Source organism: Vanessa atalanta, chromosome 17 (assembly GCF_905147765.1).
Source record: "Vanessa atalanta chromosome 17, ilVanAtal1.2, whole genome shotgun sequence".
NCBI lineage: Eukaryota > Metazoa > Arthropoda > Insecta > Lepidoptera > Nymphalidae > Vanessa > Vanessa atalanta.
In genome coordinates, this window is record NC_061887.1 from 6145428 (window position 1) to 6163012 (window position 17585).

A 17585-nucleotide genomic window follows, 5' to 3' on the forward strand; every position below is an offset into this window, starting at 1 on the left:
GGGTCGCGCTCAGACTCCGCGAGCCAGTCGCAAGAAGCGCGCGCGCACGCAGCGACACGACACGAACGACTCTCGCGAATTGTTTATTGTATAGTTAGATAGTTACATGGCAATAGTTTGACTTTTTTATTATGTGATAATATATTTTATTTAGCATTCGTGTGTAAGGTTATTTAATCGCTATTATTTAAGAATCTCGTCTAAATAAGATTATTTAATTTTTTGTTAAAATACGTAATTAAGTGGGACCAAAATGACTATAAAAAATAAAAAGACTAAACAATCGAGTTCGTCCGAAGTTACATCATCGAAGAGTGCATCGACTAGTGTCCAGAAGTCTAGCACATCGACATCTGTGCAAAAAAGTAGCAACACTCTACAGAAGGTCAGCTCTTCTGGTAAGAAAGTACGCTACATTGATGTTAAAGTCGAAGAGGATGATCCGCTCATGATTACGGATATTTCCGATCATGCATCGATAAGTGGTTCTACTATATCAGAGCATTATAATAGCCACCCAAACTATATAATAACTGAGGCTCCTTCAGTCTCTGATTTGTCACAGATAAGATCTCATGAACACCACGTGAGCGATATGGCTCAAGCTACTACTGGTGAGTTTATATCTAGCTCTGTGCTTCAGGAGTCCTCATCATCACACCAACAGAGTTCTAAAAGTGAAACATATGAGACCTCTTCGACTTCTGTTCAACACTCTGGTTCCAGTCACAGTCAAACTTTTGACAGAACCATGGACTCTTCTGTTGACAATCAAACACTGAATACGGCATTTATAGATAATGCGGCACATACAACAGGATCAAGTAATACGTTCCTGTCAAGATCAAATGGAGCAAATGTAACGGATTCTTTTATTCAATCTGAGCGTCAAAATTTAATAAATCAACAATCAAGTTCCAATCAAAATCAAATGAGGAACCAGTTTACTACAAATGTAACAAATACCAGTTCGGGTGTTTCAAAAAATAAAAATATTCGCGAGAATGAACGTAGCACAGGTATTGACCCCTCGAGGCGAGTCCAAACCGTGGGATCAGATCGTTCTAATTTTTATGGTGGAGAAGGTACGTTGGACAAAAGTGGTAAGACAAAGGAGTATAGCAGCACATCACATTCCAGTGAGTCTAAAACCAGCAATGTAACAAAATCATCATCATCTTCATATGTTGTTGAAATTGTCGATGGAAAAGAACGTATAATTGATAGCTCTAAAAGAGAATGGGGTGATGCTCAAGAACATGCAACTAAAGAAGATTATGCAAGTGTTAGTGGAACTGGCATTAAAACGGAAACGGCTTATGGTATTCAAAATTACGACATGAAATCCAAATATGATACTGGTAAAGACGGAAGCAAGCCAATTAGTGAAATGACTATGAAAGAAAATTCAAAATTTGTAAAAGATGGAAATCAGATCACAAGCCATGAAAGTATAATATCTCAAAAAGATAATGCAATACAACAACAACACAGTTCGACACAAGAGCAAATAATGTCTAGTGATTTGAACCAAGAAAATATATCTAGAGACAATATTCAGAATATATCATCTACTGATATAAACAGCCGTCGCACTGATAAAAATATCGTCGAAAGTAATACCATACACAGTAACAAAGTTAACCATGAAACAAACAATCAAATTAGCAATGTCAGGCGCAATTTCAATCAAACTGATGCATCTAACTTTTATGGCTACGACTCGACAATACAGAATCAACTTAAAAAAGTTGGCAATATTTTGCAAGTTGCCGATATAGAAAACCTTAATTATTCAACGAAAATTTTAAAGAGTAATACTAGCAGTGCTCAGCAAGAGTCGAAATCATCATATTTGTTGGAAGTTGTAGATGGAAAACAAAGAATTGTAGATAGTTCCCATAGAGAATGGGGAGACAGTAAAGATCGATCTACTTACGAAAAAAGTCATCAAATAAGTGGTACTGGTGTAAAACCAGAACATGAGTATTCGCGTCATGTTTTGGACAAAGAATCATATTATGATACTGGAAAAGAGGGAATACCTAAAAGTGGCACGTACGTTACAGAGGAATCTGCTTTATATAAAAATGGAAAAGAAATTGCTTCAACTAGTAATACTTACGGCGGTGACTTCAGAAAGAAGCCAGCTATTACTGAACATCCTACTGACAGAGATGACATTCAACAGACAGGAATAACTACTACATCGACACATAAAGATATGAAATCTGATAATAACGTTACTACCAGCGATACACAATCATACGTCCAAGACACTAAAGATGTTACAAAAACCACTGAATTTATCACGTCTGAAAAACAAAACCTCAGCAAGGAGACTTCTTCTACATCGAAATCAAATACTAAAGATACTTTAACTACTTATGAAAGAAGTACTGGAACATGGAATGGTAAGTTTACATACGAAACTGATGATGATAGACCCAAGAGACCAAAACAAAGGTCTCCTTTTGGTAGACCTGAACAGCCAAAACATCACTTAAAAAGGCAAGACACGGAAGAAAATATAATATTATCTTCTAGAGATATAAAAGACTTTACATCTATTAGTGATTTGCGAAAAATCATTGAAACGTCTCAAACGAATAAAGACATTACCGTCAGTAACAATAACATTGTTATAAAGAGAAATATAGATGACAGAGTATTAAAGGAAATTATAGATACAGTTAAAAAGTATCCATTCAAGAGAATAGACAAAGTTTCTTTTGGAACTAAGATTAATGAAGACGTAAAAGACTTGTACGAAGGAATCGATACCGAGCAAACTACTATTATAAATACTACAACTGGCGATACTATTAAAAAATCGTTTGAGGTTGAGAAAACAAAAAGTCAAATTGAAGTAACTCGTTACATTAATGATAATGGTATCACTAGAAAAATAACTACTTATGAAGATGCGAAAGAAGACGAGAAAATAAAGACTGACGTTTTTGTCGACAATAGCTCGTTAGACATCAAAAACTTGGTAAGTTTGTTTTGAAATAAAATAAATATTTAAAAGAAATGTGCATTTTATAATTTTGAAATATAAAACATCGTATAATGTATAATATTTTGTGTCTTAGAAGGATGTCCGTACAACGAAAGATATACGCGAATACGACGTGGTCGATCGCGCTATCACTGACACCACGAGGGAAGACACTGTCGTCAGCACCATCTACGACGAGACCATCATAGATGACCGAAAAACTGTGCGAGATGACAGGAACGTCGTTGAAAAAACTGTCTACATAGAAGAGACCAGGCCAAAACAAGGTGGCCCCAGAAAACCAGAGAAAATAATCGAGAAGGAACAGTGCATATGCGAAATCTGTACTTGTGGGTGAGTATTCAATATTATTACCATGTATGAGTTGTTATGATTCATTTTTACATCATTTAAATCAAGGTTAGGCTTCGTCACTATAGACATATTCAATGATTTTTTTTTAATAATCACTACCATTTTAGTTCGTTGTATATTGTTGAGTAAAAATAGTAGCTTCATTTCTAATGAATAATAATTCATTTGAATTTAATAATTATTAGGTGATTAGTTTATTTGGTACTGATTTTATGTTTTGTAGTAGTAATATGTATTTCATTATTAAATTCAAACAAATGAAACGAATTTTAAAACTCGATTAAGCCGTACCTACATTGAATTATTTTGTCTGTTATAGTAAAAAGTTATTATATCGGTATATTAAATTCAAGAAAAATAAAAAGAAAATATGAGTGTTTGGAATGGATAAAAACCTTTTTAAAGCTTTTAAAAATATACTTAAGGATACTTTATCTGTAACTCTATACTTAGTCACTATACTTAGTCGACATCTGACAAATGAAATAAGTTGACTCTTACGTAATATCCTCCGCTAAGCAACTGCTTTTTATAATATGATAATTGACTATAATTTAAGATTAGGTAAAGTGAAACGATGGAACAGTTCAGTGACTCGAGCTATAAAGTATATTGTTCACATATTTTGGCTAAGTGCCCAATATAACTAGTACGTTTCAATTTCGATTGTTTGACCTTCAATTGTTTTTCAAAACTGCCAGCATCTCATTTAAAACAGTATAATATGCATTAGTGACGTACTTCATAGTTAATTCGTAGTCAAAATAAATACAATTTTATAGCTGTCAAACCTATAAACAAACCTTTTTTCGGTGATGATAATACGTGACTCATAAATTATTGGTGAAGTCCTTATATTTACAAAAGCGTAGGTTGTTAGTCGAAACTAAATTGTCGTCACGGTATCAAATACTATAAAGAAGTTAAAATCAATATATCTATGTATAGCTTTTTATTTTAATTGATACTAGTTAAACATTATATATTTATAGATACAATATATAAACAATAATAAATACCTTATCTTCGATTGTAACAAGTGAATGAATATCGATATTCTTCTTTAAAGTTATTACATTTTCAAAGATTATGTAGACTTGTTACTTTTCAGATTAGATTAATAATCTTTCTAATACGGATTACGTGATAGTACATAACACACAAACTTGATAAAAAATATATTTTATTCTTAATAAATATACAGGCAGTTATCATATTTTGTAAATTTTAATTGTTTGCATTACCTACTGCAGAAGTTACAATTTATTAATTTTTTTATGAAATAAGAATCTAAATAATAGAAGAAGAATATAAATAAGTAATATAGTGCCTACCTATTATTCGTAGTAGAAGTTTTTATGCTGTTTCGGCGTGAACATAACAACAATTCAATGCTGATTACTATTTTAATTTATTTATTTACTTGACGTTAATGTTACCAATAGCAACCAATTTCTTATTTATGTACATTGAACATCATCACTCTTGTTCGACCTTATCCAATTAATTTGCAATAGATGCAGAGATTTATAGCACTTAAGTTAATGTTGTTGATGGACTATTATACCTGGGAATGCATTTGTGTGTGGGTTGTATTCCTTGCGAGTGTTTGAGGCTCTAGTGCCAATAATACTCTAGTGCCAATAGTGCTCTTATTTTACTCAACTGGAAAACACACGAAAACACATTTGAAAATATTTTTCAAAAGTAGAAAACATTTTTCGTCCTCATTGAAGGCAATATGTAAACACATTCATCAGTTTCTTATGTCGTGATTTATGATTGATAGCACAATTCAAAGTATGAACAATCTTTTGATTTTATGAAAATTAATAACGAATAATGCATAGTGTAGGCGAGGTGGTGGCGCCTACTCAATGATACCGGTTGCTAAATTTATATACTTCAGGTTGGATACACATAATTCTCACACGTCTCACGAAACATTTTTAAATTTTTAATTGTTATATACTTCTAAGAGAAAATAATCTAAAAGTATTCTAATAAATAATAGATATCATAACTAAAACGTAAAAAAAAAAAAAAATTGTAGGTTATATTCTATAACAATTGAAAACAAGATAAGTAACATCCACAAACGTTTTGATTAAAAAATAATCTGCGACAACCCTATAAAGTTAAGAACTAGTTTCTACCTACAAACCCGATGGATAACTATCTCATTAAACGAATACATAGATTTGAATAAATTATTAAATTAAGTAAGAAAGATAAATTGTAATCATAAAAAGATTTATTAATATATAAAATGTGACAATAAAATATTCACATATAAATACATACACGGACTAATTTAAACAATTGTCTATTATTATTATACAAAATTTTGTTAGAGTCAATTAAAGAACGTTTGAAAATAATTCTATTGCAATGTTTTTAGTGTTGTTTCAAAATAGAGCTTTCTACATTTTGAAGGATATAGCATGCTTTTCAAACATTATCCACGACCTCGAATTTATCTACCCGTCTATTACATTCTGAATAACTTCCAAATGTTAACTATGCTTAAATGCAGCTTTTCGCTACATTGGAGATAATTCATATCATAATTTAAATATATATGTACATGTATATTTAATAAGGTGGGAAAATAACATTTTTCTAAGCGACAGTACTATGTTTCATTTCGTTCATCTCATTACTGATTACAAAATATGATAATACCCACTTATTTAAAAGTATTGTAATTCAAGTCGATTTATTCAGATTACCATATATATGACGAGAGAAAGTCATAAGAGGTGATCTATCTTAGTGATATTTTACAAACGTTATTACCAAAATCTATACAAGGAGAGAACATATTTTTGCTCTAATTATCAATCTTACGATCCATTATCGGAAATAGAAAATCGAATTAACCTTCTACCATTTCATGGTTATTTTAAATTTTCATTAAAATCTATCAAATATAACGTTTCGAAAAGTCGTACCTACTTTAATTTAGTAGTAATTATCATAAGTATGAAAACAAAATGAACTAGAAAATTTGACGATGTCACTATTGGGTTGGGTGGGCTGAATTGTACTTACTCTGCGTTATACCATATATCAGCACAAACATGTAGACGTTATAACTGCATTCTATTCTTTAAAGACCGTTTTAGTTTTATCGGTACATGCATTTTATGTCTGTGGGTATTTGTAGGTTGTTCTCTTCTCACGTTAAAAAAATATTTCGCTTTGTGCTACTTTACCACGTATAGTTCGCAAACAGTTCCTATTAGGTATTAGAAGAAATCGTAAAACTAGTTTATAACTGGTATCTTAAGAAAGCTCGAACAACATATATTTTTTACAGTTTCTTGAATCAATTGATTACTTGGCCTATCTATTGGAATACTAATAATGTATCACCATATAAATCCCTTACACTATATATACTAAATCATTACATTTTATTTATATTTTATGTCCACCAGAAAAATATGTCAATTAATAATAATATCTTCATAATAATTTTGTATAACATTAAATAGGCGAGTGTTCTCTAATTATGGGAAATACGTTAAGTACTTATTTGACATGGATCATGTGTAGTGTTATTTTTATATTTGGATTAAACAACACAATTCTATAGATATTCGTATATACGGTCTTCATAGATGACGTTTAAAATACGTTTTTCTGTCGTTGTATTGCCACCGCTTAACCACCGTGACGTTCCACATTACACAGGTGTTAATCCAATGGCCTCACATTCCTATTAAATGTCGGTGTTTTAATTACTGCATAAAACACAATGAACTTTGGGAAGAGTATTTAAAAATAAGTATTTTATTCCCTCAAACTACATAATAAATAGAATTATGTAATATAACATACTGTTAAGAAGTGTTTATATATTTCAAATATCTTCCTATCTTAGTAAGAAAAATAACAAAAGCTTATTCTCGTTTTAGGAAACTAAATTATTATATTTTCACGAAATACATACTTATTATACTTATGTTTAGACATTCCATTTTATCAAACAGATATTGCTAATGTTTTTTGCTGAACCAAAAACCGAATGCCATTATTTTAAACAGCGAATGTATACGTTTTAATTGAACCGGTTTAAAAGTTACGAAATCCAGTTTTAATTTTAGTTGTATTTCGTTTTTTAATTTCGGAGGATTTTAAGTATTGTCACATTAATAACGAGACCAAGAGATAAAAAATGGGGCATTCAAACTTAATTTAGAAAATGTGTAATATAAGAATCTTATTAATACTATCTTATTTTATTTATTCACGTGTTATTTATTCTAACAGTAGATTGTCAAAATTTTTAATCGGCTTAGATGCCTTGCCTTGATTGGTATTTCCTGCTTTGTTTGTAAAGTTGCAACGTCATTTAACCTTCTTTTTTCTTAAGAGAGTTAAGCTTAAGCTATAAGTAGCTGCTGCATTAGATGCTGCATAATGTTATACCAAATCACCGCGTCTTATTAGTCGGTAATTTGTGAACCTAACAATTATACTAAAAAGTTAGTATTGAATACTTACTTTATTTTATTTGTATTTTACGAAAATGTAAAATTATAACAATGATAAGCATACAGGCGCCTTTAACTGAGAACGAATTCATAATGAGTTGATTAATGTCACTAATTATATTCATCAATTTATACCGCAATGTTGTTTACTGTGCTGTATAGAACGATGCTGTCTTAATAGCTATAAATAAATGTGCAGTAATATATGAGTAATTCAATGTTTAACCCATTCTCATGCAGAACGTGATAGGTTCGATGACAAACACTTTGATTATTCTCCTCGACCCCGACTTTCCGAACTATAATTTATACATTATTAATATAAAAATACCATGTAGGCCTCTGTACAGTTTCCTCTGGGTGGGTACAATATAAAGGGCTGGTGTAATTACAGACACAATGCAAATATAACGCATGTTCTTCGACCTTAGTCGCAGTGTACTTTTGTAGTTTTTGCAGTACAGACTAAGTTTAAATAAAACCACTTAGGTACCATTAGGAGACAATCAAATGAATCAATTATTATATACATAATTTCATAGTTATAAACAAACAAACAAAAACATAAAAGTGTAACGGTATCAAAGAGCTCTAACAACAAACGATACAAATTCCATTAGTAAGTTTTTTGATATTAGGTACAATAATAATTTGGTAAAACCGTAGACAGGTGTTGAATTCATTAATTCCTAATGAAGGTTACATTAAATTCGTAAATAATAATTAGTCGTATATTTTCTGAATCATTTGTAGTATTATTTAAGTATAATGCTCATTATTGTATTGTAAAATTAACATTTTAAGAAGGAATTATAAACTGTCAGTTGCTTTGTTAATCAATACCGAATGCTAATGCTATTATTGGCATTGTAAAATAAGCTAAAGGTCGAAGGTATATGACATTTGCACGAGATAGATATTTTTGATGTGCATGTGTGAGTGTCTCTACATGTAGATTTCACACACAGATACCTATACTTGCCACAAACAAACGGTTGATTATGAGCGGTTTTATTAAATAAGCTGTTTGCGTAAATAAGAGGTAATTATTTCATCTAATTATAATATATATATTTACATGTATATATTGAAAATGTTATATTAATTATTTGAGAATTATTTTTGAAAGTACAATTTCTACTTTGTTTGAACACTAAAATTACACCACTTAAAAAAAAAACAACTTAAAACTATGGTATAATATAGATATTGCAGATGATATGGTCTACATTACACCCTTGTAACGTACATTGATCGACTTGTATTTACAAGGTGAAAACAAAGCGTAAGCCTCATGTTTACGTTCCTATAAAAACTCAACCTACTTTATGTTATAATTATTCTGTAAAATACAAGTAGATCGCATGAAACGAAACGAAAATAATTGAAATTAATTTTTATATTGTAGTTACATAAATAAATACATAATATTAGACTTATTTTAATATCACAGTAACATAGCGATAGCGATAAAACTATCAAATCATAATAATAATAGCGGTTTATTATTATCGAAAGAAATAGACTCGAGAATTTTTTTTTTAAATTATTTGAAACAATTCTATATAAAAACGGAATCATGACAATAATAAATAAATGCAAGAAAAGAAATAGTAAAGCAGAAAGATGGAGAGTTTCTAAATCGGTCGTTTTTCTATTTAAGTATGACGTAAATTTTTGATAACATCCATATTTTCGTGCAGCACGTGATCTGTTGAAATATATTAATTTATAAGAAAAAAATATAACGAAATATTTTCCATAAAATCATGTAGACATATAGACGGTCACATTATAACAGTATGAAAGCAGTCTAGTGTGACTTGAATAGAGATTCTATGCCCGTTCATTGTGACAGTCAATTGCGACATGCCATATTGCAAAAAGGTTTTTGTACCTGTTGTGTTGTCTATGGTATATGTATACAGTATTGAGCAAGTACATAAACTAACAACGTACTAAACTACTCTTCTTAATTTAAATAATTTAAAAATATTTTTTTCATCAATAGTCTATGCCACACAATCTTAAATATTGAAATAATAATAATTGCTTATTTTATTGTATATTAGATATACAATTCAACACATTTAGGTATTTGTAGATTGTAGATATTTATTAAAATTATAAGGAAAAGCCTCCCAAGAGCCAACTTGAAGTAATGTATTAATTATAATGGATCTAAAATCGTGGGTATAAACTATCATGATCTCGAGATAAATAAATTGTTTGGCGTAGGCAAGTTTACGTCATTCTGAATAAAGGTAGGTGTAATCAAGTCAAATCTGTATAGTAAAATCTTGAAGTCTAGACATAGTTTATGAGAATTGCATTAGCAAATAACAGTTTTGAAATTGTTTGTTTTTCAAACTACAAGGATATCTAATTAAGTTTTGTAAGTCAATTTCGTTTATATGAAAACTATAATAATTGCAGTGTCAACATTTTTTTTTTTATTAAATCCTTCGTCCATAAATTATTAAACAATAAATCAGTCTTATGAAGTGAATATAGCATATTTTTTACTTTGATAAGATAGAAATGTAGAGCTCGTTGCAGAGAATAAAATGATATAGGTATTTATATTTATAACTGCTTAAGTATTTTAAGTTTGAAATGAAAAGTCATCGATCAAAGATAATTTTCTTTAAAAACAAAAAAATATATTTTAGCTGTTGCTCTTATGTACCGTATTATGTACATCATAAAATACCAAAAATAAAAATGAAATACATATTTATACTAAATGTAAATGTATATTCATATATTATATTATATTAATAATATTATAATCTAATCTAGAAAGGTGGAGGAGGCTGACAAAGACATATTGTGATATTATAATCATAGAATAAAAAATGTCATTTTAACTTTTTTTTGTAGATTCCCAATTCATTTACGATGACTTAAATGATTAATCATAAAAAAATTATATTATTTTTTTATATATAAGGACCAGTTAACTTTAACACATTAATATATATATAGATGTTTAATAATAATAATAATTAATTAGTCGTTTTGTATTTGTAGTAGTTGTTTAGCAAGCATATTGTACGTGACTGGGATGGCGCCTAGCCGATAAACTTAGTCTGTAGGCATTCGTAACACGTTTCAATTCGAATTTATTCAACAGGCCTGATGATAGCTTCAATACAGTTCGAGTCACGTGAAAATATTTTTGGAATTTATTTATATTAAAAAAAATGTTGTGTAATTTTGCTTTCAAAATATTGAAAAGTATAGTCTCCTTTAATTATTATCGTTATTGTGAATTGCATCTCAGCTTAATACGTAGCAACAGCGTCAATTTTTGTTACGAATTAAGATCAACACTTAACCACTTGTCGTGATTAAAAATAATTGTCTTAGTAATGGTATAAAGGGCTCAATTAATTATATACTGCGACGAAGGATACGTTACTTAGGATACGTCCCTTGCATTTATTGAAATAATTTAGAAAATTATGAAACGATTTATTTCAATAATCGTATTAAACGTTAGTATTATAAACAGTACCAGGAAACTCATTGTATCTTAAAGTTATTTTACTGCAAGTGGTTATTTTTAACCAAAATATGGTTAGTCATATCTGACACTGGTAATGTTATTCGCTTTCCGCGAATAAATCTTTCGAGCGTTTAAAATCACGTCGTTTTTTATTTGTTTAATATAATTGGAACCATCTGTTGATCTCACATGCGTTTTCTGTCGCGAATTTCGTGACGTATGATAATCACGATCGTTCCGAGAAAACATTTCGCGATTTACATTCATTGTATGTTAATACTGCGGTGGGAGTTAAGCGAGACATGACCAACTTTTCAATAGTACACGTGAACGGTAATGTTTGATAAGGTTTTTATGCTAAATAATTAAATTTCACGCTTGTAGTTGACAATTCTCAATATGTTTGATAACGTTTTGTTACAGACGTATCATATTTTTTAAAACAAAAACTTTCTAAATATTCGCTAACATCGCCAAATAATTAAGATATCTTATAACAAATTATGTATTATGTTAAAAGAAAAATATTAAATAAGGCATAATAATAACAAATACAAGTTCATAGACGATAATAAGCGTGCAGTTATTAATTGTTGATTTCCATAGATGTATATATTTAATTGTATGTAGTTGATTCCGAAACGCTAACAATTCCATTTAATACTGTAAAAATACCATACAAACATGCTTGTGTATATTTATATTAATTTAAATTAAATTTCATTAAACATTTATCTTTTATTCGTTAAAAATCATAGATATCAACTAGTTTCATATAAATCCCTTTTTAGTAGGCAACAGGACGCAACTGTTTATTCTAATCAGCTGCATTATGTCATCAGCTTTACAATGTACATCGTTTTACAAATCTACCAGTTTTATGCAATTGGTGGCCACAGTGAGGTTTATAGCATTTTAACAAGTACTAGTTTAAGAGTGATAGAATCTTTCAGTGTTTGAGCAATAAAAAGTAATAAGCAAACTGGACGTCGCCCACTTCTTCTTCAATTGAGATTGAGCTATTACTGAATTGACCTTCTCCGTCTCAGCATATGCGTATCATTTATTAGACAAGCTATAGATAAGATCTGTTCTCGCGCGCCTGCTTATGTTTAACACATACATAGATAAAAAAATGTATCCGGGAATCCCATTGTTTATAATAATTTAACTCCAGTTAATTAAAAAAAAAACATTTGAACACCACCTGGTACTCAAAGGTTTTTTGTATTATGTGTGAAACGGAGAATGTTTTGCTATGAATATTTAACAGAAATATATTATTACAGATAATAAATAATGTAAATATTTTTTACAATGACGTTCTGAGATTACAGACTGAGCAATAATTATTATGATTTGTGGTGAAGAATCGTATTGGGAATAGAGCAGTGACAAAAATCTAAAATCTCTACCGGGAATTTGTCTCATATTTTGGTACTTAAATTAACGTTATTGTCAATTGACGCGTGTTAAAACAAATTTAGATATATTCAAGAGATTTTTTCTTAGAGATAAGATAATTAGATCACTGTTATAAACGTTAATGAGCACGTTATAATATGCGCATAACCTTTTGATATTTGTAGGTTACACTTGTTTACCTTTAAAAGCGGGTATTTAACATTAGATATATATATAATTGTCTCATGAACTTGTTCATAGTGGTATACAATTATTGAACGATATGACGTTTATAGGATTATTAGTTCCATTGACTTCACTGGCTGCGGGTAACAAAATCGGCAAGTCAATTAGAAAGACGTGACGTTGTACCGACCTCAGTGAGCTATTCGCGTCGGTGATCTCACCGTGCCCACGTCCTCGCTTAAACTCGTTTCTGACTTGTTTACTTCATGTAAAACTTAACGTTTCGAGCCAGGTCGTTCTGCACTCTTACGTCATCTCTGATATACGAGGATACATTTCTTTTTTTTGCATTCCGAAATATAATCGGCGTCTTTGAAGACTTATAGTTGTTACATTTCCGAGTTCTATACATCTAACTTAGTTGTTACGTAATAACTGGATTCTGCATTACATCATTCGTTCGATTGTGATATTTTTAAAAAAAGAATGAAATAGGAATACCCGAGATAAGCTGGTATGACATAAATATTATGACAAATAAATATATATATATATATATTTATGACATGCGACTAAACTTTATGTATTTAAGTAAACAATTGATTTGATTTAAATATAACAATAAGTATGATTATATTATACTATTGTTACGTGTTATTAATATTATTAATGTAAAACGATTTCCTTAATGGTGGTTTAACTTGCAAACAGAAATTTGTTAATATAGTATTAATTGATATCACCTTTAATTTACTTGTATAATTTAAAAAAGATTAAGAAACAATAATATAAGATGATTATATATTAAAAACTATATTTGAAACAATGCATTTAATTACATGACATACTACAAGAATTTCATTGAGTAATCGAAATTGTGGTGGAATGGTCTTATACAGCCCGAAATTGTGTGCTCAAATTCAGGAAATCAGCGCTGATTTTTAACGTGTTTCTGTTCCTAATATCACGGTATACTGTAAATTTGAATATCGTAATAACTAAATGCAAATACAGATGAAATTCTACTACAAGTTATTAGGAATACATAAATTTGTAAAATAGTAAAATTGTCTATGGCTAAATCTCATTATCTTATAATTGGATTTTTAATATTCGACAGTCACCCAGCTTTTATGCATGCTGTTACATTTACGTTACGATCATATTTTTTTAAACATTAGCATAGATATTTTTTCATAGTCTAATTGACATAATGTAAATGGTTTCATGTGTTAAAAGTATATTTACACAAGGAGGTTAACACACAATTTTGTAAATGATGTTATGTTGCATTGAATTGGAAAAATAGAGTGTGAATGGAATGGAATTCAAAAATAGAGTGTGTTAAGCAGTATTCTATAAATAATTATATTTTGTTTGTTCGCCTGATGCTTTCTTTCGCCTGAATATTTTATCAAATTGCACACGGTAAAGATTATATTTTATCATATAAAGGATTTGGTGAATTCGCATACCTACGTGTGTAGCAAATACGGTGATTATGTGATAAAATTTATCAATTGAATTTATTTATGCATTTTATTTATCAGATACAAATGCAGTTATTATATGAGAATAATAATTATATAATACATTTTTGAGTATTTGTTGGAAAAATGGTATTTGTAAGAGATAAGATTTCTTGTGAAAATATAAGTTGCAAAATACTTTTAAAGCGTAGTAGCGCTTATTCGGCGTAGGGTATGAATTAAGTCGGGGCTGTCAAAACCTTAACATGCGATATTAGCTTTTATTATTTAATAAGTAAAGGCGCGAATTGTGTGAAGTACAGCCAGTAGGCACCATTCATTTATTATCATTCAAGTCGTATAAGGCCAGTAAAAAGATCGACCTCAATATTCTGCAAATGGAAAGTTGCTGCGGGAGACAATCCAAAAATGGGTTGAATTACTGAAATAAGAATTCAAGTAGCTTTTAAAAGCACGAATATTTTGTATGTTTACAGATAAGGTGATGTCAGATTTTTTTTTTCATCGGAATAGTATACACTATCGGGACTGAAAAGAGACCCATATTCAGACCGAGAAAGGTGTTTGGGCTACAAATACTTGATCAGTGCTGATTATAATCTGTGCATTTGACTCTATATTCATTAACTAAAATCATGTTAAGAAAATATTTTACAATTAGTTTTTAAATTTACTATGTTGTATTTAATCGGGTATTTAATGAACTACATATTAACATTTTGAAATATGTCATATATATTGTCTGTCAGTAGAAATATAAATGCGGAAATTTATTAAAAATATATGACGTTATAAAAATAACATTTAACTGAGCATCCTCCTTGTGGAAACTATTAAATTATTAAAAGGTCATCATTGCAACTCATTTGTTTTTGCCTTAACTGCCTTCTATTTCCTGGAAGTAGCAAATACAAAACACAGAACCATTATGCTATAGTTGAGATTTGATTCTATTAATAGAGTCTTACATCGATTGCAAGCCGCAAGTGGTTGACATTGATACACTGTAAACTATCCTATAAAACTTCATTGCCCACTTGCTCGCTGATAGTTCGTACGCCGTTAAATTTTACGAAATAAAATTTAATTTTTAAACTTATCCCTTTGATTTCCTAGTTTATATAAAGATAATATTCTTAATTACGTATATATAAAATATGCGATGATATCCTCTGACTTACTAATCAACGGAATATCAAAGCATAACTCAAAGTATGATAAAAATTAAATAGGTGATGAAATTTGATTCATTTATACAACTCAACAAATAAATGTATGCAGAATTTTAGGCCGATACAAAAAAGCTGCGCTGAAAACGAACTAATATTTATTTTAAATTATTATGCGCGGAGGAATCCTCTACACATACATAGTGTATTTTTACTAAGAACATACTGATGTTACCATTGAATATTGTATTTTTTAGGCATTACGTTTTGTGAAACACACCACAATCGTTAACTTGTTTATTGCAATTACTTATTAAGGTTATCTTCTAAAATATTGTATCTGTGATATCCTAAGATAAGATTATCTGGTGTAAATACGCTCTAAACCCATAAAAAACTTACCGATACCAATTTTTATTTGGTAGACTATACCTATTGTTCTCTAATGAATTATTTATATTATTTGTGGATATTTAAATTTTAAAACGTTTTAAGTATATATTGTAAAACTTGAAGATGTACATTATTGAATATTTTTTTTAAATATTAATTAATATTAAATACTTTTGAATATTGTTATGATTAGATTATAACGGTAAATAAAATTAATCTTTCTTTTAGTTGGCACAGAAAACTCAATGGCTTATAAGTTGGTGAGAGCTAGCTGGTATTATCGTGTAGGTGTTGCATTATAATCCAGTCACAGCCATAGAAGGTCGTCGACCATATGGTCTGTCTAGAATCGAATCATGCACGATAAAATAATAATAAAAAATTGTGATTGTATTTTAATATTTTTTAAGTGCAATAGCACCTAAACAAATAGTTTATATAGCATTTTGTATAGACAAACATAAAAAAATAATAATTAAAATATGTACTAAACATATATAATTTTTTGATTCAATGAAAGCTATTTCAATTGTCATTATATTATTTACATAAGTCAAAAGTAATTCAATGTTATAAGTTTGCATTGATATTATTTTCGGTTGTTGATGTAATCATTGCCACGATATTAAATTATTTCCGCGAGTTGATTATTTTGCACTTGAAACCAACAATGGGTCACCTTGGTTACCGCGTTGCGTAGGCAACGGTAATACCTTTAAGGCATTAAAGTAGTGGTAGCATAAAAATGCGTTTTTAATATTATTATTTGTAATAAGAAGGTTATTGTGAACCATCTGATGGTAAGTGACCGCCGCATCCAGGCGCTAGTATTTGAAATAAGTATTCTTATATTCCTTATATCTTTAATACGGTTGACATACCATAAATAAGGCGTAAGTTCCCGTGCTTCCGGTAATTACACTGGCTCACATACCGTTAAGCTGTAAGCATAATAGAAACATGGGGTTTTGTTTAAGCGAAGTCAACGAGTAACTTATATAAATAATTAAAATTCATATTTAGCCAAGTGTAGTGAGATTTAACACACGTATCTTTCCCACGTTAAATACCTAGTTTAAACTTCCTTATGTCAATAGTCTTATCAAATATTATGATAGCTATTTTTGGTTTGTTTTATAAATAATGTCCTGTGTCTGTTCCGTATGCACTGTCGACATTTATCTGGAAAGGTTTTGTACTTTTTTACTCTATGTAAGCAGTTCCTAAACTATTAAGATCATGGAACATTGAATGGAACTATCTTTGCATTGAAATTCAAACAAATTTTTAATAAATAAAATGGTTAGTATTTTTAATAGTAATTTTTTTAAAAAATTACCTATAATATTGTCATGTTAATGCATGTGCTTAATGGCTCAGGGGATTAATATAACGATATATTGCGTTTTCCATTTGGTAATTTGATAAAAATAAATAATATTCATGTTTATTAAAAATAATGCTACAATTCGTAGAGATATACAAATTATTGTCTTTCTCATGCTACTTAACTACCGAGTAGCCTCGTAAGGGTTATCGATTTATTATATAAAA

The 17585-nt window shown here is 29.5% G+C and overlaps 1 protein-coding gene across 2 annotated transcripts in view; it reads left to right on the forward strand.

The window, feature by feature from the left end:
* LOC125070681 (titin) overlaps positions 1–17585 on the forward strand; it is a 32046-nt gene continuing 14461 nt past the window's right edge. For both annotated transcript variants that reach the window (XM_047680637.1, XM_047680638.1), the window contains exons 1-2: positions 1–2995; positions 3096–3355. In XM_047680637.1, the coding sequence (XP_047536593.1) occupies positions 254–2995; positions 3096–3355 (3002 nt within the window). In that variant the 5' untranslated portion in view covers positions 1–253. The remainder of the gene's footprint in view (positions 2996–3095; positions 3356–17585) is intronic.